Consider the following 18,682-nt stretch of genomic DNA (forward strand, 5'->3'; position numbering starts at 1 on the left):
TCTGTTAGAAGATCATGTAGCTAAAACGTTAAATTCTCCACTTCAGACTCCCTTGAAAGGTAGAGAGTATTTATTGACAGGCAGCTGTGGGAACACAGATGAAAAGAAATTAATTTTGCTGTATGTGGGAACAGGGAAGGGTGTTCCTCACTCAAGAAGAGCCTGGGAGGCAATTGATGGTGCATGGATCTCAACACAGATATATCTTTATAGGGGTGGGGAGGTAGAACTTTAATAGCAGGCAATTTGAAAGTCATGTTCAGAAGTGATCACAGGTATTTAGTTATTTGGAAGCATCAGCCTTGCAAAAATGCCAAGCCACCCTTCTGTCTCAGGGTGGGTAATGCACATGAAGCATTTTGGTGTCCTGATACAAGCTGGCTCTGCCATGTGGTGTTGAGAGCAGCGTGCTGAAACTCCTGCTTGAAGCTAAGGCTGCAGAGTTAAGCAGCTAATTAAGGCTGATTGATTTTCAGGGTTGCGGAGTAACTCGACCTCCTGTTCACTTCAGTGCATGTTTTTTGCATGGCCTTTGAAAACTGAGCTGCTTACATTAAAATGCCGGATTTCAGGTGCATGGCTTTGAGAAGGGCTTGAGCTTCCACATGTGTTGTGCAGCTGTGTGCTGCACTTCACCATCTGCACGAGCTGCCTCCTGAATCACTCTGTACTTTCCCTCCATACAAAAGGTCCTCAGTGAACGTACTTAATACACAGGCTCACCCAGATGTGATTGTTTCAGGGTACGTATGATTTGAAGAAGAAAAGATTCAACCATCTTTCAGAAAACAAATTGTGCTTGAGCCATATTCTGGCTTAGAAAATGCCTATTGGAAATTCCTAGTTAAGATTAAATCTAGATGCCTTTTTTCCCCACTTCAAAGTCTTCTCTATGCATGTATATATATATATATATATAAATTTCAGATGTAGACAGGCTAAATACTGTGCAAGTTTGTGATGCTTTCAATATGTATAAATGTAAAGTAACAATTCTTTTCCTTTCCAGACTCGCAGCTTTCTGAAGGAATTTATTGAATACATTAAGGTAAGTTATTTTATTCTCCTCTTTCCATACTGTTAGAATAAGTGAAATAACTTTGAGTGATAGAAAGAAGGGAAATCTTTACTACTTCAATTTACTTAAATACTCAGCAAGTAAAAAAAGGAATGCCTGAGATGAAGTCCGCATTATTTAGTTGATTGTGCATGAATATGTTAATCATTGCTGAAGTTATTTGTAGTTACAGCTTTATCTTGGCTACTGGGGGGTGAAATTGTAGCCCATAGCCTAATTCATAAGGATAGACGTGTGAAACTCGCTGTCAGGGCTTCTGATCAGAAATGTTGGCTGCAGTGTGGGATCTGGGACATCTGAGCTTTTTGTTTGTTGCCTACATCACAGCTGATACTCACAGTCTCTGCATCTGAGCTCAGCATGAATGAGAGGTGCTGTACCAGCATGTGGCCTGCCGTGCAGGATGCGCGTGTTTGAAACAGGGGCGTTGTAGAGATCAGTCAGACTCTGTGTGATTTCTTTCTTTTGTGCTATTTACAGCACTGATGTTTTACAGGGGTGTTTAAAGAACAAAATGACTTTTCTTGACAGGGGTTGTTTACCTTTCATGATGTTATATGCTTGGTTGTCTAAATCCTGTGGCGTGTTCGTGAAGATTTCCACTTGTGATCTGGAACAACAAATGCTGCTTTAACCACTGTTGTATCAAAATTGAAATGTGATTTCTTACCCTTAGCCTAAAGCATACTTATGTGATTATTTTTTTTGTCCTAATTAATCCCTTTTGGCCTTTATTGGAAACTGGACTCTGTGAACATACTGTGTGTGTGTGTGAAAGGCTTCATTAGTAAGCACTTCTCCTGCACACTTGGTGACCTTCTGATCATTTTCTTAATTCAGAATGTCAAATTCTGGACTCGTTTTGCATCTCCACCAAGAGCTTAGAGATGCACCCACTTCTGGCTCTTTGGTAGCTCTCCATAAGGAATCAATTTGCTAATTGCTGTCTAGTTCTGGAAAACAGGAACAGCATTCCAGGGTTACTGCGAAGCTGCACTGCAGGCATCTTTTGCTGTGCTCTTCTCTGTCTCTTGTGCCACTGGGACCTGGTGATGCATCCAGTTGCCATTGGGCTGCAGTGAGGCTACGTTTGCTTTTGTCAAATGCTTTCAGATCATATGGGATCTCTGGAGGTCATTTGGAAATGTATGAGCTGGTAGTGGGCTGTGTATTCTTTGTTGCAGACCAAGCAAAAATGTTTCTTGATCACTGAGTCATCAGCGTAAGGTGATCAACTGGGATCAGAAACACCACCCAAGGCAGATGAGACAGCTGAGACTAGGTTGGAAAAGCAATAGGTAGCATGTCTGAAGAGCTTAAGAAAATCCATAGAGTGAAAACAAACCATCAGGTGGCACATCTTATTTTGGAGTCATGCAGAGACTTCAATATTCTGCTTTCTATAGAAGTCAGAGGGGTTTTCTTGGAAGAAGGGAGGACTTCACTGTGGCTGTGTCTGCTAAGACCATCCTGTTTCAACTGCTAACTGCACATTCCTATCTACAGCACTGTCTTGCAAGCCAAGCTCTGGATTCAGGAAAATATGCTGCTCTTTATTAATAAACATAACTTGTGTCGGTGTTCCTTGGGATCTTCCACTGAAATTGGAAGGGTTTCCAGGGGCTGATACAATAGGCTCTGGTTCTGCACGTTGCCCTGGTGGCTGTGATGGATGGAACAGATTAGTCACACAATCTCAGTTCAGTGTTTAAGCACATATGTAGTTGTATATTAGTCACTTTGGCTTGACGTCAGAGAAATTAAGCACAGGCTGAAGAACCAAATTCAGAAGTGCTTTGACACCTGGCTTCCTATGTAGAAATAAGAGAAAAGGTTCTGTCTGTCTTAATTCTGGGAGCCCTTGCTCTGGTTCGCGCCTTGTTGGAGACAGCTGCAGAAAAAAATACGTGAAGTGAAATGAATGTGGTGAAGTGTGGATGGATGGATATTGCTCTGTGAGAGTTAAGCCTGTCTTTAAAACATGAAATCTGTGGTGTTTTGCTGAGCTGGGACCTCGCAGTGTTGCTATATTTCAGAGTGGGTGGAGACTGGATCCCCATTCCATCCCATCCTCTGCTCTGCTACCCGCAGCAGGAGCTGTCTTAGAAAGCTTCCAGTGAGCTCTGTCACTGAGGGCAAACATCTTGAAGCAAAGGTGTAAAGCCTGGTTTTCTCATGTAATGACTTTGCACCCCCTCTCCTTTTAAAAGAAGATGTGACGAATCTTGGCAGTTCCCAGCTCTGAGAACTGAATTCCATGGACTGGTTTCAATTCCATGCCTTCAGTCCATGGTATTCAGTTCTCTAGCTTGGCTGCATCAAACTTCACAACTACTAAGTCTTTGATTTTGCTGATGAAAAAGATTCTTCTATCGCAGCCTCTGTTTAATTCTTCAGTGTACTCTCAAGATCAGAAACAAATGCATTTATCACTAGTATGACATCCAATAATGTAAGTGTGGCCATACATGTAAGGCTCTTGGGGATGTACTCAAGGATGTTAGCTAATGTATTTGAGCCTTCACTTAAATGGGTCAGAGCATCCAGTCTTTGCACTGAGCAGATTGGTTTAAATAATGTAAGTTAAAGGGGTTTTTTTTAAGCACAGAAAAGTGCCTACTAGGATAAGAAGGGCAGGTTCTATTTTGTATGTTTTGCTAACCCTCTAATTCCTCAGCTGCATGTAACTGTTGTTTGTTTCCATAGAAAACAAAGGTAATTCAGCTGGAGGACTTAGCTTCACATATGGGCTTAAGAACTCAGGTAAGTGCTACCTTTTGGGGTACAAGAACAAACAATGACTTTAAAAGGGTAAGAGAGAAAGTGGTTACTTAAGGGTACTGTTTGTGTTACTGTTCTGGCATTATTTTGGTGGAGTTCAGTGGATTCAGCCCTAAAAAGTGGATATTCATCAGAGAGCCACAGAAGATTGCTGGCTCACAGGGATGTTAGTGAAAAGGGCAGAGTGTGGCTCTTGAGTGGCTGCTTGTTGGCCAATGGATTGTACAGATTTTTGCAGCTCTTTTAATAGAGCAATTCATGATAATTGGGAATCGAGAGCTGTACATCCAGGCTGTGCTGCCCCCTGCCTCTCTCTGCTTTCCTAGAACTTAATTTGCATGCAGTGAGCCCAGTTAAAGTTGAAATCCAAGCCCTAGCTTGTTTCTGCAGTCCTGTAAATGCTGGTGGGAGAGAGGCGGGCAGGACTGCAGAAACCAAGGTTATTGGCACACAGATACCAGTTCTAGGTGCAGCAGAACAGTGGGCTTGGAGTAACCATAGAGTTAACTCAGCAATAAGCTCAACAAGCTGCTCTTTGGCTTGGTAAGGAGCTGTTTCCTCTGAAATGGAGCAGGGAAAACAAAAAAGCTCTGCAGTGTGTTGAGTGTAGCCAGATTCTTGGAGAAGTGCATCACAGTATTTCTTGGAGCTGGTGTGTTGCATGGGCACAGTACAGCCTTTCCTTGGGAAAATGTGTTTAGCTCCCCCTCCATGATAGAGTCAGATAATTTAATAATAAATACTCCTTGCTGGCAGGGAAGTTATTTGAACACCCCAAGCTGCAGAAGCTCACTTTGACTTTCTAAGACCAAACCATTTCTAAAAAGGGCTCACTACATCCATCTCTGTGGAACCACCAATGTATATCCTTCACTGAAGTGTTGAACACTGAGGATTTAAATGTAAGCATCATCCTGTAGTTTGTCTGAGCGTGCAGAATGTTTTGTGCCTTCCTCTTGATCGGTTGGTTATTCCTTTTTCCTTTTTGAACAGGATGCAATTAACAGAATCCAGGACCTGATGGCAGATGGCACTCTAACAGGTGACAGCCACAACACCTATTCTTCAGCTGGTGCAGAAAATGTCTCCTCTGTGCTAGAGAGACATCCAGTGTAATTTCCATTTTAAACTGGAGAGCACCCTTGTAGGATTTGAACAAAAGCTGTATTATTTCTGCTTTGGCAGATGTGAAACTACTGTTGAAAGCAATATGGGAGATAATTGCTTCAGTGATATATTTTACAGAAGTTGGGGGGTAAATGCTCCCAATGCTTCAGCACGAGGCTTCGGCGTGTTATTAACCCTGCTGAGGGGCCTTTGGGTTTACTAGCAGGTTACATCCTCTGAAATCTGAAATTTGGAGGAATTGTTTGGGTATCCTGAGGCTTGTTTGCACACCTGTTTTAAAACTGCAGTGGCTAAAGCTAATATGGGGTGTCATAGAATATCCTGAGTTAAAAGGGACCCACAAGGATCGAGGCATGGCACGCTCTGGGAGAAGCAAACATCCCAGAGCACTCCAAAACTAGGAGCTGTAATAAGTGAAGTGCTTGTTTCTAACTATGTACCTATGCACTCGAGGTTGGAATGTAAGCAGAGACTGAGCATGTAGGTAGCTCCCTGTCTGAACAAGGCTGTTTTATTGCTGGTCAGTCTTTTTCTTCCCAAGGATGAAGTAGGGGAAGGTGCCAATGCAAACACTGCTGACCTGATAGTTGTTTGCCAACCGTGGCAGCTGTGTTTTAATGGGTACATGTGGATACCCACTTGAATGACCTAAAAGTGATCTGAATCAAAAACTGTCCTGGCTAAAAGATCTGCCAGTAAGGCACCCTGCTTTACATGTGATCCTATAAGACATTGAGAACAAAGAGGTCAGTTCTCACTCTTGATGGAGCTACCAAAATGTGGAAGCTGAGCTTCATTACCTCCCAGAGGGGCTCCAGATTTCATTGCCTGGGTCCTTCTGCTTTTCCTTTCTCAGTTGGCTGTCTGACCCTGGAATATCAACACTAATGCAACGTACCTGAATGCACTGCTGTGATATTCCCAACTAGCTGCACACAGTGGGGGGGAAAAAATGCATTACTTGCTGAACAAAATTAGTCTTACCCAGGCACTCGGGTATTGTCAAAAGCTCAACAGTAGAGATGTTAACTGACTGCTAGCACATTGTTCTGCCTGCCCTAGATACGAAATGCAGCCTCAGCAGTTCAAAGGCCCCTTCCAGAAAGAAGTAACTAATGTCTGTTGGGAAGTGAGAAGAACCAAAGTGCTGACTTGAAGGTCCTTTCTTTTTCCCCTGTAGGTGTAATTGATGACAGAGGAAAGTTCATCTATATTACACCAGAGGAGATGGCTGCTGTGGCTCAGTTTATCAAACAGAGAGGACGAGTATCCATTGCAGAGCTGGTCCAAGCAAGCAATTCCCTGATCAACCTCCAGCCTGACAGCCAAGCTGTTGCTCCAACTGTGGCATGAAACTGTGGTGTGAGAAATTGCAGGAGTTGAACTTTTTAATGAATAAACCACGTAACGAAAAGCAAACAGGAACCCTTCCAGTCTCTGTGCAGTGTTTGGAGATAATAGGACGCTTTGTTTAAGCATTAACTGCAGGAATTGATCAGAAGTTTTTGCTTTTGGTTCTTTTAGGGCTGATAAAAAATTCGTACAAGATAAGCTAGTCAAGAACATGGGGCTTAAGCACTCTGATGCATGTGTACACCAGGGATATCATTAACTGGCACTCAGTTACTTTATCTAGGCAGGTACTCTCACGTGACTGTACCCATACTGGTTTCCAAATTCTAACCTATATCAAACACATTTGGTTCAGACCCCTTTCTGAATTTGCCAGGCTTGCTCTGCACTTGCAGAGTATAATGTTGTGGCAGTGATAAATGCAGCCTGGAACATTAGAACTTAGGAAATGAGGCTTTGGGGTTTTGTCTTCTGCTGAGGGGCACACACACCTCCAGGGAAAGGCTAACTTGCTTCACGTATTGTGCAGGACGATTCTGATAGCAACCAGGTTCTGATGATTCATCCTGTGAAGTACAAGCTGGCTCAGTGTGTCTGGGGACCCCAAACACCCCCACTTCATGGCCTTTGGTTTTTTTTGATGTATTAAAAAGGTCTGGCAGTATGAATCATGCAATTAAAGTTGCAAGTAAATGATTACTAATATCTTAATTCTAGGGGGTCAGTGTGTTTCCTGCATAAGAATATTTATTTTTAATAACCTAATTGATGCTTGCTAATTCCCTTTTTTGAATTCAACTGAATCTGTGTATCCACACAATAATTGGGGAGGACAGGGAGTTGGTTTTGTCTGTTCCAAAGTTAGAGGTAAATTGAGTAGGCTAAAAGCTGTGTTATCAGTGGGATGAGATAGGAAATATGCTTCCTTCCATTGTTTTATTGCTGTCTCATCTCTGCACTGCTGCTCAATGTGATGCTATGCAAGAGTGCTGGGTTACAGCACAGCACCATGCATTGGTATGCAAGATCAGCAAGTCATTATTACTGGGTTGCACCACTTAGCTCAATGAGGTTACTTGATGGGAGGCTTCTAAAGCCACTGAATTACTCAACATTTGGTTTTGCCATGATGTTTCTGGTTCTGTCCTAAACTATTTTTGCAGTAAAATAAATTCTGTTGAAAGAATTGGAGAAATGTGCATTTGTTTTGGTGTGTGTGTGTGTGTGTGTGTAAGAGAAGCCAGCCACCATAGACTTCAGTGCTTGTGGAGGGCTGGAGGTATTCCATTAAATCCCCTGGAATCACTCCAAAGTGTTTCTTCGAGTGTAACAGAAGAAATCTTGTAGCTCTTTCTTCACTAAATCTCATCTGTTGTCTGTCTTTGTGGAAGATGAGATTGGACTTGTGTGTCCCTTCAAGTACTGTTCTTACGCCTGTTGAGAGTCTGCACCTGAGTGTAGCTGTGATTCCCCAGTGGTGACTACTCTTCCATCACTGTATCTGCATGCTGGACCCTAACCCTTTCCATTTGGTTTCTAAGGTGGTGGAGTTGTGCAGAAACTGGAGCACAGGGCTTGGGATGGTCTGTGAAAGAGCCAGCGCCGTTTAGCTTGACTGTATTATCTCAGATGAATCGTCAGGGTAAGATGTCACTCTGTGCCAGCAGCCAATCTGTCCTGCAGTCCTTATCCACTATTTCCATTTTGTGTTTTTTTTTTTGGACCTAAGTGGCATCATATCAGCATTTAGTCTCACTCTTTGTTATTTTTTTGTGTGCAATTTGATCTTTACTGTGTGTGCATTGAGAGGCCAACGACTTGTGTGAGCCAGGGCAAAGAAACCCAGTTGATGTCAGCGTGGCTGTGCTGTGCTGGCAGCAGGGCACCCTCTGTGCTTTCCTCTCCTTCCTTGGCGTTCAGAACAAGCCCTGACCTCTTCCTGTCCTGCAGGAGAACCCGAGGCTGATTCATCCAGCCATTTCTGACTCACCTGGAGCACTGATCTTGAATCCTGTTCGTGTACATGGAAAATTTTATGGGGTCAAGCACAGAACCCAGCCACCGTGCTCATCTGTGTCCACCTGGTCCTCCTGTCATGTCTGGCATTAACAGGAAAATTCAGGTATTCAAATAATTCGTTCTCCAATTTCCTGTTACTGTTAGGAAGTGTTGGAACATTCCCCTATTTCTTGCTGCACAAAACATTCCTCTTTTCTGTTAAACTTCAGCCATGCATTATGCAGCATTTATCACCATGCTCCTCTCTGAGTACAAGAGCTCCAAGGTACTCTGGTTGTTCATGGAAGGAATAATAATAATTACTAGCTCATTTGAGCTTGTCCTAATTTTGCCATTCCACCTGAAGGCAAAAGCCAAAAAAATTAAATTCAGAACCCTGTTTTCATTTCACATTGTGTGAGATCTAATCAAGGAGAACTCTTCTTTTTCATGCATCTCAGTGTAAGAACAGAGCAGCTGCCCACAATATAGGTTATGTGAAGCATCATAAAAAATTTAAAAGCAACAAATGTCACAACTTTCTGTTTAGTTTGTTTGTGATGTGAGTCTTAGAGCCCATCAGCCCTGTGGCTTCCAGCTGTTGTCTGTAGCTATGGATATCAGGGAGATTCTGGGGGATTTGGGCTGATCTTTTTAACTGATACTTTGTGTTGATCCTTCTAGGGAAGTGGGGGCTGTCACAAGCTGGCAGTGAGTCACAGTGCTGCAATATTCCCCTCTGCACAGAAGCAGCCATGTTCTGGGCTCTCAGATCTGTTGTTTTTTTAACCTCAGAAGCAAACTACTGAGCATTTCTGCCAACTTTAGGCTTGAATGCAGGGATTCCCACCAGCAGACCAGAAGAGCTGCTGTCCAGGTAAGTTTTGTGCTTGAGGTACTGTAGAGACTTAATTCTTGTAATCTTTTCTAAATTCTCTTAAAATAAGGGGCAAAAACTCCCCTTCCTGCCCCAACGCTTTATGACCCCTATGGATGCATCTGTATCCATAGAAGAGGTTGCCCCAACACTTCTCAGCCCTTCCACTCCATATTGATCCGTGTCATCACAATAAGCCTTCAAAAGGCTTCTCACTACAAAGCAGACTGGTGTGGTGGTGAGACAGAGGAACAAACACAGATCCATGCTTGTGCTCAGCACTGCTCCTGTGGATCTGGCCCAGCAACTCGAGCAGAACAACAGCCTCAAGTTGCACCAGGAGAGGTTTGGATTGGATATCAGAAGAACTTGTTCATGGAGGGGGTGGACAAGCATTGGAACGTGCTGCCCAGAGCAGTGGTGGAATAACCATCCCTGTCCTTGCAGGTAACTAAGAGATGTGTGGGCATGGCACTAATGGACATGATTCATTGGTGGGACTCAGCAGGTCGGGTTGATGGTTGGGTTTGATGATCTTGAAGCTTGGATCTGATAGAGGATCTGATGGAGATTCAGAGCTCAGACCTTATTTTTGCTACATGGTTCTGCAGTGTGGGACTCAGAATTCCCCTTGGTCACCCATGTCAGTGGCCTGACACTGCCTGCTCAGTGACAAATCAGACCAGAGCTGCAGGAGGGACAGATGTCACCTGGATCCAGGGCCACCACAGATGACAGATTTCTGCTTTGTCCACCAGAAAATTTTCTGTCAGCATCAAATGAAGGTCAGAGAATGCAGCAGAGAGATGGCCTCATTTCAGCCTGGCAAGAGAACCTGCAGCCAGGAGCGTGGGTGCATGGTGCAGGACACAGGTGCTCTGCTTCTGCTGGTACCTTTGGGCTGCCTCCTGCACCAGAAGGTTTTGCATTACACATTTTTTTTTCCCTCTATCTCTTCCTGCTAACAAGATATTCCTCTGGACAATCTGAAAGCTCATGCTCCATCTCTTTCAAGGCTAGGCTGGATGGGGTGTGGACGGTCTGATCTGGTCAGGGGCAAGCTGCCCACAGCAGGGGCTTGGGACCAGATAGGATTTAAGGTCCTTGCCAACCAAAGGCATTCTATGATCCCACTTTGCATCAGCTCTTGGAGGAAGGCGTAGTGGGAGCAGGACACTGGTGGAGATGGAAGGAAGGCTGTGAGCATAGAAGAGCCTGCATTAAGGCAAGCATTTCTCATCTCCTTCAAGTGACCCGGTGCAGTCAGTATATCGTGTTCCTCCATTCAGGCATTTAACATTGCCACCATGACTTTGGCCATTGGCACGAGCCATGTGAACCCATAAGGTTGCCCACCGAACACCAACGTTATGAATTCACGTGGTTAGGCTGAAGGCAGGCACACCCAAAGCAGGCTGCCAACGCTCAGATGGCTTTTGGAGGTTCCCAAGACCCCCACAGCCTCTCTGAGTTTTTATCCCTTTATAAGGAGTAAAGGATGAGTGGTAGCAACGCTTGTGGGTTCCATCCAGGAGATGGCAGCAGCATCCCTCACACATCCCTATGGCAACGGGAGCGGTGCATCCCTGGGCTGGGGGCGTTGATCATAAGGACAGGGAAAGGCATCGCCTCCCAGCAAGTAGCCCTTCTGCCTGCTTGTCTTTGCTCTGCTCCTCGCCTGGCAGCACGGTGACGTGATGGAGGTGACAAGCAGGGTGTTTCTGCTGAATCAGTCTCTTTCCTTTTTGCAGGAGGGAAAAGCTGCTGCAAAACTTGCAAGCCGTAGCTTGGATCCTGTCGTGCTGCTCACAGACAGCTGATGTGCAGAGCTCGGTAAGCTGGCCGCTTCCTCTGCTCCTTGCTTCTCTGTGAGCTGCCACCCAAACTAAGCTGCTTAGTGCATATGGCATAATCCATCCTCCAGCTTGCGGCAGGAGCAGCGGTGGGAGCTAATTAGCGTGCACTAATAGGCATGCTAACAACATTTTGCTGCTACAGCATCGTGGCCGTTCGCTGGAGATTTGCACGCTGGATTTTTTGCAGTTAGCACCATGAAATGTTGGCTGTCACTAGGGACCTGTCCTTCAGTGGTTGGGGGCACACGCATCGGGGTGAAGCTCTGGGACCTCAGCCTGCACCAAGAGGCTGCAATGAAATTGTCTTGAGCGTAACCAAGTCACCATGGGCACGGCCCGAAGAGTTCCTCCAGGAAGGCAAAGGAGCTTTGGAAAGAGGTTCTTAAGGTTGGTTGCTCCCTTAATGCTTTACGTTTGGCCACTCAACCTGATGCTCTCTAAAGCCCTTTTCTAATGTTATTTAGCAGATTGCTCTCTGAGCTGTTTGCCAGCTCTAAGCCTGAAGCCAGTGAGTGACACAGGTTCTGCCCCAGCTCTTCTCTCTGGATCATTCCCTTTGGAATTGCAGCTCCAGCAAGAGGTGCTGACAGTGCTGTGACACCCCTGGACCTGATGCAGCACAACCCTGTGTTTCCCTTCTGTTGAGCTGCTCTGGCTGCTGAATTTGCTGTGCTTTCATGTCACAGCTATGGCCTAACACAGCAGATACAGCTCTGTAGGGGGAAAAAAAAAAACAGCACATCATGGGCTATGGGGGCCTATAGATATCTGTCAGGTGGCTCTGGCTCTTTATAGGTTTGAGTTTCTTCAGTATAAGCATTTTATTCCTTGGAGAGGAAGCATTGGGTAGGTCCCACCTTATTTCCTTTTGTAATTACAAAAGGTTTTGTCAGCGGTGATTTGCCCTTATCCCTAAGGGATGGAGAGGGTGCCTGTCAAACACAGACCTGGGGAAAGCTGCTGGGATCCAATACAAAACTGTGCCAACCTCTGCTCTGGGTGTGGGGAGATGGTGGCGATGGGTTGAGGGTTGGACTTGATGATGTTAGCACTCTTTTCCAACCTTAATGATTGAGTGGGAGCTGGAGTTCATGCTCACAGCTCTCACCTCAGAGGCCTCACAACACAGTGGACACATGGCCCAAATGGCCCCGTATCACCAGGCCCGTTCCTGAGAGATGCTGCATGGCTTTGTGTTTTTTTCCTTTCTCATTCTCCCTGCTGAGATTATTTGCCTGACTGGCAGAAAGAACTCATGCTGAGTTTATGCAGTCATCCCAGAGAACTGTCTCTCTCCTGCATACCAAGGCATTTTGGATAAATAGAAGGCTAGAATAAAAAGTAAACTGCTTATGTAGGCAGCAGAAAACAGTATTTGCAGAACACAATGACATCACTGTGGAACATTAAGGTTGGAATAGGCCTCTGAGATCCACGTGTCCAACCCCAACCCATCCCACTGTGTTCACTGACCACGTCCCTCAGTGCCACGTCCCCACTGTTCTGGAGCATCTCCAGGGATGGTGACCCCACTATTCCCTGGGCAGCTGTGCCAGTGTCTGACCACATCTGGAGAACAAATGTTGCCTAATATCCAGCCTGAACCTCCTCTGGCTCAACTTAAGGTCATTACCTCTTCTCCTATCACTGTTACGTGGGTGAAGAGGTGAGGAGAAGTAATAGTCCATGCTGCTGTCTGAAGCTACATCAGAGAGAGCCTGCATGTGACTGCATGAACGACCCCAGGTCATAGAATCATAGGTCATATGGTCATATCATAGGTCAGCCCAGCACTTCCAAGAACACGATGCTGTTCCTGAACCCCAGGCACTGCTCCCCTCTGTCCCTTGTAGGCCACAGAAGCAGGGCTTTGCCTCCAACCTGTGCTCCTCAAACCTTCTGTCAGACCCTGTGTGGACCCAACACTGACCCTGGACAAAGCAGAAGCTTGTGACCAGGGCACTAGACCTTCACTTATGCAAGGACTTTTTTTCTTCCTCTCCAGGGCTACTTGGGATCCAAATCCCTCTCTCATGCTATGCTGTGTTGAAGTCTCTAGGACAACATTTTGGCCTGGATTCAGGAAGCCTGTTAAGGATTGCAGCCCAAAAGAGGTTGGAGGCTGGGATGGGCGAGATGGAGCCGGGCTGGGAGCAGCCCAGTGGTGAGGTTGCAGGAGGCTGCAGGACCTTCCCAGCAGGACAACCACTGTGTCTGTCCAGTCCTCCATCCAGCCCCGCCGTGTCCCGAGGGCTGCAGGAGACATGAGCTCACTGCTGAGACGTGCCAAACCGAGCCCGCTGGGCGAGGCTGCTCCCAGCTCCACGCTGACATCTGCCAGAGATTTCCAGCACTGCTGTCTCGCTGCTTCTCTGCAGAGCGCAGCCCCTGAGCATCCCAACATCCTGGTCCTCCTCTGGGCCAGAGGCATCCACATCTACATCCCCATCCTCACTACTGTCCCCATCCCCCCCCACATCAGCATCCTGACACCTGAACTGGTTGCCGTAGAAACCACAGGTCTGTCTGTCTGCCCGTGCCAAGGGATGATGCTCTGCTTCCCCCTGGCCACGAGGGAAACAAGGGCAGATTGGAGGCACGGAACATCCCCACAAGGAGGATGGTGCTTGCTGGGAGTGGATGGGAAAGTGTAGCTCTGACAAAAGTTACAGCATTTGGGACATCAACGTGAGCAGAGGACGAAAGCTGGGAATCATTACATGGCACGACAGAAGGCAAAACGCTCACCTGGAGAACACAATTAGCTCAGCAGGTCTTTTAGTACCATTAGAGGATTATTGTCCTGTTATTACATGCCCCATCATTAAGCGATTATTGTCTCAGTGGTCCCTTGACCTCCTGGGCATGGCTGGATGGTGCCACATCAGACCTCAAAGAAGGTGTTGTTAGAGGGGTGGGGTGGTGAGAGTTGTCCTCTCTTCCAGAGACCACCAGCAGCTCTGGGTGGCAACTTTAGGAGGCAAACCTTCCTGTCCAGCTGGAGAAGTGGAAACCTTTCCTCATCATCCTTTCTAAATGAGGCTTTTTTGGCTGTGCTTTAATGAAAAGCTGAAACTTCATGCAGCAAGCAAACGCCTCCTCCTAACTATCTATTCTGCTTCTCATCCGAGTTGTTTCTGCATATTTTTCAGCATACACGAGGTGTTTCTCTGCCCTATTTCAAAGCAGGGGAAACTGAGGCACACAGCAGCTCTGAGATACTCCCATGAGACCTCTCCTGTGCTGAGGTTGCCACAAAGAGAAATCAAGCTAAATGATCAGGGATGTGACCAGTTGATTTGGTGTTCAAGGCCAAAGTTGGATGGGGGGCCCTAGGAAGCCTCGTTTAGTGCTTGATCTAGCAGTCTGCAACCCTGCCTACAGTGTGGAGGTTGGAAGTGGACAATCCCTTCCAACACAAGCCATTCCATGATTTCCTGCCCACGTGGTCCTGTGGGCACCCCAGTGACTATATATGGCCAACTCTCTGCTCTCCACCTCCTATAAAAGATGCTGGCTGCTGGTTTACTTGCTGCCAGCCCTCCTGGAGCTGTGCGTTCCTCATTTCCCTTTTAGGAAGCAAGATTCCTGGACATAGGGCAGTAAAAAGAAAACATCTCTCAGCTCTTATTTATCACCTCTCTTTGTAACTGACCACTCTCCAAATAGAGGGACTGCTTGCAGACTGCTTACAGGAGTGCAACACAACGAAGCCAGAGGTGCCTTTGGCCCCTGCTGTCCTGGATGGATTTCCATGCAGATCTCCCCACCTCACTGCTATTTATGGGGTCAGCTCCAGTCAAGCAACCCAGCTGAAGTCCTGGTGCTTACTGCTCACTGGCCAAGCCAAACAACGGAGTGATGCAATATTGCACAAACTTTCCAACCAGGGAAATTAATCTTTGCAATAGAAAAAAAAAAATAAAACAAAAAAAGACAGCTCAGGGTGTCTGTCTTGGAGGGGATGTCTGTTAAATGGGCTCAGCACATGTTGTTCTGGCTGCTTCCGCTCAACTCTGCTGCTGCTGTGGTCAGTGTTGCTGTGGGTTTGCTCAAGTCCTGGTGCTTCTCCCTGAGCTGCTGGAGCTCAGGAGCGCTGGGACCTTGCTCTCAGCCATAGGGTTTGGGTGGTGCTGTGTGGAGCCAGGGGTTGGACTCTGATCCTTGTGGGTCCCTTCTAATTTGGGATGTTCTGCAGCTGTGTGCTTCTATCATTGTATGATTCTAAGGTAGAGGTGGGATCTTCAGGTGGAAGAGTCTTTTCTGGACGATCGTGTGCTACAGATTTGGGATCCACGTGAACTCTTTTTGTACTGCAGCAATGATTCCTCAGTTTAAGCTCAGTGCACGTGATGAGGATCCGCTCCCTTTTCAGCCTGGACCTGCCCTACTCTCATCCCATTTGGTGGAGCATTGGGTTCCTAGCTCTGGGTGTCTTGATGGATGGATGGGATACTGAAGAGACGTCCCTGCAAGTTGGATGGGACCCTGGACAACCTGATCCAGTGGCTGACAGCCCTGCTTGCAGCAGGAGGTTGGAGCTCAATGATTTTTAATGTCCCTTCCAACCCAAGCCATTCTACAGCTCCCAACCAAACCATTCTATAATCCCAACCACTCCTGGTTTTGCAGCTCCGTTCAAACCCCGCTCTGTCAGCACTCTCACACGAGCTGCCACCTATCTTCAAACCTCCTTTCACCCTTCTCTGCATCTTCCCCTCAACCCTTAATGGGCCAAAAGACCACTCGTGCGTTATGGGCACTTTGGAAAACCCCGGGCAGCGCACGTGGCTGCCGGCTGCCGCTTCAGTGCCTCTCTGATCCCTTACGTAACCAGTGACACTGTTTGTTTTTCCTTGCTGACTTTTTTTGTGTGTGACTCCCGCGTTCGCTGCTCTTAAAGCCGCTTATAATCACTCTAAAGCCCCAGCTTAGCCAGGCACCGCTCTGGGTCCTGAGCGACTTGCTGAGCTGCCTCCTTCGCTCCCTTGCATGAAGATTTCTTTCCCCCTTGCTACTTCCAGGTCCAGCATTTTTATGGCTTCTCCCCTGCACAGCAGTTCTGATTTGGGATCTGCTGCTCATAAGATGGCCCAAAGCCTCTTGAGTTGGTTGGCCAATGTCTTGCTCATCTCCTGGTGGGGCGACTGACTTATTACGTGATCTGACAGTGATAGGACAAAGGGTTTAAGCTAAAAGAGGGGAGATTTAGATTAGGTGTTAAGTAGAAATTCTTTACTCAGAGGGCGGTGAGGCTCTGGCACTGCTGATCAAATAGCTGTGGGTACTCCATCCCTGGAGGTGCTCAAGGTCTGGTTAGATGGAGCCCTGGGCAGCCTGAGCTGGAGGGAGGCGACCAGCCCAGTCATCTTCACAGTGTTATTTTGATAAGGAATAACCTATGCTGTTCTTCTTTTGTACAACATTGTTCTCTAAAACCTCTGTTGCATTCTGTGTATACACACACACTCAACAGATGCACACATCTGCCATCAGATTTCCTGCTAAAACACCCCCAGCTAAAATCCCAGCTATTTCTCAGTCTGATTTCACTCTTGCTAAGCCAGATTAGGAGTTTATGGATCTTGTTGAAACTTCTTCACTTCACAGGATGAATTTTTATCCCTGGCAGAAGACTGCCCTGCTTTCTGTGTTGATTCTGGCGTCTGCACTGGAAAGCAAATAAAGTAAGTCAAGTCGGATATTAGGAAAAATGTCTTCCCTGAATGAGTGATACTGGAACAGGCAGCCCCAGGGCAGTGATGGAGTCACTGTCCATGGAGGCTTTCTAGAAAAGGGCAGATGGAACACAGGGATGTGGTGGGTATGGTGGTGATTGCTTGACGGTTGGACTTGATGATCTTAGTGCCCTTTCCCAGCCTTAATGATCCTGTGAACTTCCATCAGCCCTGAGGCAAAAGTGGTGCCTGAGCTTTGCATTTTCTCCAGAAGAGCCCAACCTCTTTGTTTCAGGAGCAACACATCTGGGATCCAGCAACAGCCATTGATTGCTCTATAGTGAGTGAGGACCAACACAGTTTATGTCAGCTGAGGTGTTCTTGCAGTGCCCTGCTGCTCCTAAACATCTTCAACTGATTGAAGGAGCCATCCAAATTTTCTTTGTTTCTCATTGATTGGTGGTAAGGAAGGGCTGGTAAGCCTCTGTGCAGCCTCCAGCTGGTTCAGGTTGATGCCCACACCTGGAAACACCGTGCCACAAGCAACCCAAGTCTTTCCCTATATAATTCAACAAATCACGAGGTGAAACAAAGGAAGCTTTTTTCCCCAGACCGCTCTCACAGTGGTGGCCCCACGGGCTCATCTTGGAGGGCAGCTTTCCCCTTTGTGATGCTAAACAACTAGGAAGGAATAATCAAATTATATCCACACAATTACCTGAATGAGGGCATCAAGCATCCCATAGAGAGTTGTCCCTTGCTGCTTTGCGAAGGCCATCGCATTCATTCAGGCCGGCAAAACTCCTCTCTGGGTTTCAGACGACGCCATATGAGGACTAGTGATGCTTGTGCACAGGTTGTCCAGAGAAGTGATCCCTGGGGACATTCAGGTCAGGCTGGAAGGGGCTCTGAGCAGCTGATGGAGCTGTGGGTGTCCCTGTTCACTGCAGGGAGTTGGACCAGGTGGCCTTTAAGGGTCCCTTCCAACTGAATAATTACATGATTCTACAACTTTTGGACATGGGATGGGGTGCTCCTTCCCCTCAGTGCTATCCTGAGGAGCGCATCTCCCCAGTGCCATTGGAGCTGAACACAAATAGAGCAACAAGAAGGAAACAGATGCTTCCCTGCTGGATGAATCAGCAGCGCATCTGGGCTCTGATGAGGCTGCACTGTAAGATTTTCCCCTCTGTCCCATGCCGGTGGGAAGGCAGTGGGCCAGCCTCTCTGCTTGGCCGGGGAGCAGGAGGGAGAGGAAGCTGGGTTGGCTCTCCTTGCAGGGCAAATATTAAATTCTGCCACTGAAAACTAGGTCATGTCCCTTGCCCTGTGTCTTCTTGATTCGGGGGTGAGAAATCAGGTCTGTTTTCTGCAGCTGGCGTTTTCAGACCCTGCACTGAACTTGGGTATGAAGTGGAAACACAGAGGCTCTGCTTTTTCTCCTCCTGGTTTCTGTTTCACAGCACAGACCTTGGTGTCTCACAGAGCTGGGATGTATGCAGCCAAGTCAAGCTCTTGGCAGATGAGCAGAGTGAGGTAGCTAACAGTGAGTCTTTCCCAAGCACAGGGTTAACAGAAGGAACCAGGAAGCTGAGGATGAGGAATAAGAGGCTATGGCTAGAAAAGAAAAGGTCTGGGGATGGAAAAGAGGAGGCTGAGAATGGGGAAATGGAGGGTGGTGATGGAGAAGGAGAGGCTGAAAATGAAGAGGAGGCTGAGGATGAAGAAATGGAGGTTGGTAATGGAGAGGGGAAGGCTGGGGATGGAGAAGGCAAGGATGGGGATGGAGAAGGGGAGACTGAGGATGGAGGAATGGAGGACAGGGATGGAGAAGAGGAGGATGGAACAGAGAATAGATGGTGGGTATGGATAAAAAGAGGCTGGGGATGGAGGCTGGGTCACCTTTAGCCCTCAGCTGTTGGCTACATCTCCC

At 46.9% G+C, this 18,682-nt stretch overlaps 1 protein-coding gene and 2 long non-coding RNA genes across 7 annotated transcripts in view; all 3 read left to right on the forward strand.

The window, feature by feature from the left end:
- DDRGK1 (DDRGK domain containing 1) overlaps window positions 1-7,526 on the forward strand; it is a 29,524-nt gene extending 21,998 nt beyond the window's left edge. Inside the window, exons 6-9 of the mRNA XM_042812050.1 lie at window positions 1,010-1,048; window positions 3,785-3,841; window positions 4,853-4,901; window positions 6,168-7,526. Coding sequence (XP_042667984.1) covers window positions 1,010-1,048; window positions 3,785-3,841; window positions 4,853-4,901; window positions 6,168-6,340 — 318 coding nt within the window. The 3' untranslated portion in view covers window positions 6,341-7,526. The remainder of the gene's footprint in view (window positions 1-1,009; window positions 1,049-3,784; window positions 3,842-4,852; window positions 4,902-6,167) is intronic.
- Window positions 7,527-7,579: 53 nt separating this feature from the next.
- Window positions 7,580-13,634, forward strand: LOC122156850. Of its 5 annotated transcripts, none has more exons than XR_006167678.1 (3): window positions 7,580-7,982; window positions 8,291-11,458; window positions 13,077-13,634. It is a non-coding gene; the product is annotated as an uncharacterized LOC122156850 (long non-coding RNA). The 5 variants fall into 5 exon arrangements; XR_006167679.1 differs by having other exon boundaries at window positions 8,291-11,048; window positions 11,259-13,634; XR_006167680.1 differs by having other exon boundaries at window positions 8,291-11,048; window positions 11,289-13,634.
- Window positions 13,635-13,642: 8 nt separating this feature from the next.
- On the forward strand, window positions 13,643-18,026 carry LOC122156851. Its single transcript, XR_006167681.1, has 4 exons — window positions 13,643-15,101; window positions 15,391-15,605; window positions 16,682-16,758; window positions 17,045-18,026. It is a non-coding gene; the product is annotated as an uncharacterized LOC122156851 (long non-coding RNA).
- The last annotated feature ends 656 nt before the right edge of the window (window positions 18,027-18,682 follow it).

The sequence above is a fragment of the Centrocercus urophasianus genome, unplaced genomic scaffold, assembly GCF_019232065.1.
Source record: "Centrocercus urophasianus isolate 14NV4802_14NV808 unplaced genomic scaffold, USGS_Curo_1.0 seq_13, whole genome shotgun sequence".
In the NCBI taxonomy this organism is placed as follows: domain Eukaryota; kingdom Metazoa; phylum Chordata; class Aves; order Galliformes; family Phasianidae; genus Centrocercus; species Centrocercus urophasianus.